The sequence below is a fragment of the Ciona robusta genome, chromosome 10 (genome assembly GCF_009617815.1).
Source record: "Ciona robusta chromosome 10, ASM961781v2".
In the NCBI taxonomy this organism is placed as follows: Eukaryota; Metazoa; Chordata; class Ascidiacea; order Phlebobranchia; family Cionidae; genus Ciona; species Ciona robusta.
Window position 1 is genome coordinate 7,980,071 of NC_143244.1, and position 6,247 is coordinate 7,986,317.

The 6,247-nt window shown below is 40.5% G+C and overlaps 1 protein-coding gene across 1 annotated transcript; it reads left to right on the forward strand.

Moving 5' to 3' along the window:
* The first annotated feature begins 3,973 nt into the window (after positions 1-3,973).
* On the forward strand, positions 3,974-6,207 carry LOC149730417 (uncharacterized). The gene has a single exon (XM_089886042.1). It carries the CDS (start codon positions 4,683-4,685, stop codon positions 5,481-5,483), a length of 801 nt encoding a protein of 266 aa, XP_089742168.1. The 5' UTR covers positions 3,974-4,682; the 3' UTR covers positions 5,484-6,207.
* The last annotated feature ends 40 nt before the right edge of the window (positions 6,208-6,247 follow it).

Consider the following 6,247-nt stretch of genomic DNA (forward strand, 5'->3'; position numbering starts at 1 on the left):
CCAACACTTGCTGGAAGTACAGGTTCAAACTGGAAAGGCTCAATACCTATTGCTAGTGGACTAGGATCTTCACTTATGTCACTTCATTAGATGAAATACTTCTACCTGACTATACATCACACACTGACACTTTTAAATTTTTGTTAACTGACAAATTTAAATAGTGTAATACTGTAATACACTTACAAACAATTTTAAAAAATATTAATTTTAAACTAAAATCAGGCCACGGCAATACCTACGCATATTTCTTAATTTAAAAGTAACAGAAAATGCTATGTCGACGGTACGCTCTGTTTTGCTGCAAACAGCAAAGCCTAAATCAGCTGATCGATTAGAAAAGATCGTGACGTAATTTACGTCATAGTGCCCGCGAGTGACGCAACAATAGGCGAATTTTTTGGCACTTTTTAAAACGTTTTTTTGGCCAAACTAAATATTTTTTTCACAAAAAATTACCACAGATAGTATTTATTAAGTGTAAATTTTCATTTAAAACCAACTTGTATGACCGTGGTCCAGACTCTTTAACGACGCTATTTGTATTTTTCCATTGCACCAGTCATGCTTCCTTTCATTAAATGGGGAATTAAACCTGACGCAATTGATGGTTGCTGTTACCTGCACGTCACTGTTTACACCGTGTGTGTATTCAATGCAAACGTTTCGGTGCGTTTAAATAAAGGAATGAATATCGCTGGTAAATTAAAATATGACGAATCCCCCTATTTATCCCCGCGTGGCTGTTTCATACACTTCGTGTCACCTTACGAGTTACCGCGTATATAACTTTGTGGGTCAATGCTATAATATAGTTATAATTAAAAATAATAAAAAGGATGAATCCAAACGTGGCTTTTAAAATGTAGAAAAAGATTACTTTTTTTAACGTTAAAATTGAAATTATATTAAAAATAATCTTATTTGAGTAAACCCTAGACCAACAAAGTGTTGGCCCACGTTCGATCCACCAGATAGCGAGACCATACACTTTGTGACTTTTAGCCATTTCTATGAGCATCAGATAAACATATCGCAGACTGCTGACTTGTAACATTACTAACTTGGTTTATATCAAATCAGATACATAGGTTTCAAGCACTGATACGTACACACCCTATGAAGGAAACATCAGGTATAAACAATTCCACCTTGCTTACGTTCTAGCACCACGGTATACAGTGGGCCAGTCTAAATAAGACTCTCTGCTTTATGCGCTAAACAAAACAGTGACAGTCCATAACTTATATGATCTGAAAAACACTTTAAAAGGAAAATACCCGCAAGGGTAGTTATGGGTTTAATGAAGTTAGATATAAAATCCTAATCGATACGGTAATAAGTAAGTACTTACATAAATACACAAGCGTTTATATATAGTATGGTGGTGAAGATGGGGCACCTTTTTACTTCATTTTCACGTCCAATTTGGTAGTAAACAAAGAACATTCAAAGAAATATAAAACCGTATCATCACGACTCCCGTAGACAGTTGTTAATTGTTTAAAATACGATCAGGATACTTGTATATTATGTGCTAAATATATTTATCCCGTCTTCCTCTACCTTACTATGCTAAATATACTTACATATCTAAACAAACCACTGCCAGAAACTCCAACCCAAAGTGCAGCAAACCTGCATGAACCAACATTTCAAAACCAAGACAAGTAAATAATCGGACCGGTCCAACTCAACCACTTAAACCAATTCAAATGCGAAGCAAAACAACAACAACGAAGCTGCAACTTCAAATGCAAGACCAAGCAACGAGAATCCAAACCAACGGAACCAGAAACAACAAACTAACAGAACTAGAAAAGCAACTAAACGCCCGTTCCGCAAACCCCCTGGTGAGAAAATGAACCTAAACAAACGAACCTCAGATTCTCGCGCATTTTTCGAAGCTATTAGAAGTCCCGCATTTTGGTGAATAATTTTCGAAAAGTCGCAAGTTTTTGAAGCGCAGTCAGAACTGGAATGCAAAGTCTGTGCGAGTGGGAGAAAATGGCGACATGTGATTGGACGAAGGCTCCAGGAGGAGCAGGTTTCTCCTCAGGAGTGAGAGAAAATGTAACGACGAGGTTGGATAGATCAAAAAAACGTCATCAGCTGGATTACCATGCTTGTAACACGGTTGGCAATGATTTGTTGAAGGCAATTAATACTTACAGTAAGTTTTACATTAAGACACTGCACGCCTGCCAACGAACCAAGCTATTGACTCGTTGGCCTTTGAGTAATTGTAGTAATGTTTATGTCAGGGAAGCATTCGTGGAGGTGTGGAAGCTTTGCCGAGTCTGCAACCCCTCGGCTGACTTCTAGTTAAAACTTAAAGTCGCGAAGCAATAACAAGCAACTTTGCTCAGTTGCGCCGTCTTGCGGTAGAGTTTTATAACATAACTTTTATTTATCTCTTCGAAAACGTAAGCGAAAGTCACATTATAACGAAAAAAGTAAATCAAGCAAAACAACAGTCGTTAAAACACGCTATGTGCGGAAAAGAGCGCCAGTTAAAAGCGTGGCTGTTACCCGGAATGCCACAGGTTATAACAAGCAGCAATCACCTATTTTTTTTTCAACATACGGCAGTTCATGATATTTTGTAACATTAACATTTTAAAGGCGACGCCGAATGTTATTGAGTGCAACAGCCACGCTTGTTTTGTTGTTTTGCAGTTGATTATTTTCCCTTCGTAAATAACAGCATACGTTATTACGTTTGTATAAAACACCCCGCATGTGATCGAATGTCATTTATTTATTTAGAAAGTTATAACACGGGTGTTTCATCCCATACACCTCATGCCTACTTGTGTAACTTTGTGGCTGAATTATTATTCTGCTTTTAGTATATGGCCGACAATTTAGTTTTGACAAATCATCAGCGACCACTGGGTTGGAGAAATATCTTTACGTCAAGTGTCTTGCCCAAGGACACATACGCCCATTAGTAGCAGCATCGAGCCTTGAACCGCGTACCCTCTACAGTCAAAAGGCTAACGCCCCAGCCACGACACCTTATTATGTAAATAGTTTGTATTACCACACGCCAGTAAATACCGGAAAGTTTACGAATTTGCGGCTTGAATTAAGAGCGAAGTATATACTTGTTGGGCGACGAAGGTCCATTATGTACTTGTTTCCACTTGTTGCTACCGTCAAGTTACCGGGAAAATGTTAATATTCAATAACATATCAACTTCACGTCCAAAAAATTTATATTTTTTCGTTTTAAATTAGTAGCGTGAAATATTCAATGTAAGTTCAATTGGCCTACTTTTACTGAAAGATTCTTTTTACGCGAGTTTTACATAGAATGGAATCGTAGAAACGGGTTTACGATCGATGTTACGACGCGTGTATATAGGAGCGGCCGGTGCCGCATATTTTGATATAATTTTGTCCTTGACTGAAAAGTGGTTCAAGTGGAAAGACATGTCGATGTAAACCAACGATTAATGAGGTTATTCGATCCGACTATTTATTGGTTTCTTTTAATTTCTGTTTATTGCCAAGCCAAAATGGCCAAAACATGCTGTTTTCCGAACTTTAGCGACTTTTACGCTGGCAAAGCTTCCAAAATCATTTAGCTTTTAATTTAGAAACTGATTTAATTTCCGTTTATTGTGAAGTAGTAGGGCAAAAACAGGCTGTTTTGTCGACCCTTTACTCGGTTTTGTTACGAAGCAAGACGCCGTTCAGAGACTTGCTGGTTGTCGACGAGAGAGCAAGAGAGTGGGCGAGCATAAAGCTTAGCTAGAGCAGTTGGCCTGGCTGTGTCTCAGCGCCGTCAAACCGTCGCCACCGCATGCTAATGGGCGCCAACGTAGCAAACGTCGGGCGAGTGCAGACGTTTGGCGATGATTATCTATTTATCCAGATACCGCGGCCGTTCATCACTATCTACTGTGCGGCGGCGGCAACACGTTACGATGTTTATTTCAGATCGCGATGTTTATTGTTCAACATGCGTGTGGAATAACGGTCTGGGTTTAATTAGCGTGAAGGGCAGCTGAAACTATACAGAAAAGTTTTGCCTGAAATTTAAAAGTTAAATATTTGTTTGATCAGTTGTAATTGGTGCGGCGAGAAAAATAATTAGGAAAAGTCGTCTTGCCTTTCAGGTGGCTTGTGTTACCTGCCAGACCCGATGTTGATATTAAAGCGAGTGGCCAGCTAACCAAAACCCTATTGTTATACTTGAATGAAAGATGGCGCTACTAATTCTTTTGAATCGTCGATGCCGGGCTGACTGGCGGCAACGTCGGTTCCTCAGGTCGCCTGTCAGTCCAAAACAAAGGTCGGAACCGACGCGTGTCTAAATTGGCTTACACATTTGTTTTTGTAGCGCCGCACTGCCGCTCTTTTTTCTCCCAGGGTAAATATTTTACAATCTTGCCAACAATAAACCAAGGGGGAAGATGAGAGATAATTATTTGCAATCAGACGGTAAAGGGAATTCCTTTTTTCGATCCAGGCGACCAAATAAACAAAATGGACCGGTCGTAGTAGAAGCAGTGCCAGTCTGACAGTTCTCGGGCAGGAGACACAGCATTGAAGTTCGAGTCAAAGTCAGGTTTATATAATTAAGGCTGAATAAAGTTCGTTTCGTTATCGTAATATTTAATAATCGTATTTTTAACCAGGAAAATTAACGTAGGCTGGTAAATATACCAAGTATGGGTAAAGCTTATACAAAGGATACTGTGGAAACTACATCGTTAAGTAAAAGTTGTGAGATGTTTAAACCAAAAGTTCAATCATTTCGTTTCAACGTTCGTGTTCTGTTGGTCGGCTTCTTTATTTTTGTACTGATTGCTTCGATGGTTCAACCAAGTTCGGCCGGGCGCAATCGAGGCAGAAACCCGCGGAGGAAGCAAAATTCCCCGAGCCGTGGCAGCGACGCCACAACCTCCGCAAGCGAAAGAGGAAATGGGGATGCCAGCCCAACTGAAGGCGCCGAAGCAGCAGGGGAAGCTACACCCCGGTCTTCACGTCGCTCCAGAAAGCACAAGAAGAATCATAATATACTAAAAACCAGCGCCAAGGCCAAAACTATTACCGAGCGAAAGTACTTGAAACGAGACTGGTGCAAATCCCAACCTGTGCGCCAATATATCCGCACTGCAGATGGTTGTAAAGGAGAACTAATTAACCAGTTCTGTTACGGGCAATGTAACTCGTTTTATATCCCAAAGGATATCGAAATCGACGAACGAGATGGGGAAATCGAAACCGATTATTTCCGATTCTGCGCCTTCTGCAAACCGAAGACCGAGGAATGGATTTCGGTTCGGTTGAGATGTCGAAGAAAAGGCCGAAAGAAGAGAGGACGGTACGTCATAAAACGTGTGAAGAGAGTGAAGGGGTGCACCTGCATCTCAGTACCTGAGCAACGGATGATGTTAACCGCCGCACCAACTGTAATCGGTGAAACGGTCGCCAATACGAACTCAACCTCAGCGTCGGAAAGTCGGTAGCCCAGCAAACAACAAAGGACGTTATAGGTCTGTTACGTCTGGCTCCACCGGGGGATCTTCGAGGCCGCAGTGTCGCGCGATGTGGTGATCAAATGCGGCGAACGAAAAAGCGAATAACTGGAATCGCTATTCGAAACAAACCCGCTTCTGTTCTTTATTTCGTTTCATTTATTTAAGCGTTATTTTTTTCATGTGTGATTTTATCACTTTGGTTCATATTCGTGTAAATTATCCGCTAAGTTCCCATGGTAAACTATCAAGTGTTTCACTTGAATGTCACCGATATGTATTTCCTTTTTTCTAAAACGTAGCTTAGCTGTAGCATTTAACGGGGTTTCTATTTATTTGTCAACTCCACGGTTGAGTGCGCATGACTGCCACACTGACAACAAATCCCTGAAACCTCAGATTGGAAACTTTTGGCACGAATTCAAGCAACAGTCTCATAAAATCGCTTAGTGGCGAAATAGTTTCGTTGGATTTACAGCAAACTCCCCGAGTTCCCACGGCTCTTCCCAGCACTTATGCCGTCAAGAGCGATCACTCTGTTACCGAGTTTCACATGGAAACAACCCGAGTCAAAACAATTAACGAAAATGTTCTTTTTTATCGTCATGTAAAACCGATACTCACAAGCGAGTAGTTTTTTAAATCTTATCTTTCTTTGTTTTTACTTTTGAAAAAGTTGTTGCGCCAAAATGTTAATAGAAATGAAACACGGAAAGTTGACTTTGTACTGACTGACAAGCATAACTACCAGCTGT

What these genes read in the sequence shown, in the direction of transcription:
- LOC149730417 (XM_089886042.1), top strand. Translation starts at nt 4,683, where the DNA reads ATGGGTAAAGCTTATACAAAGGATACTGTGGAAACTACATCGTTAAGT.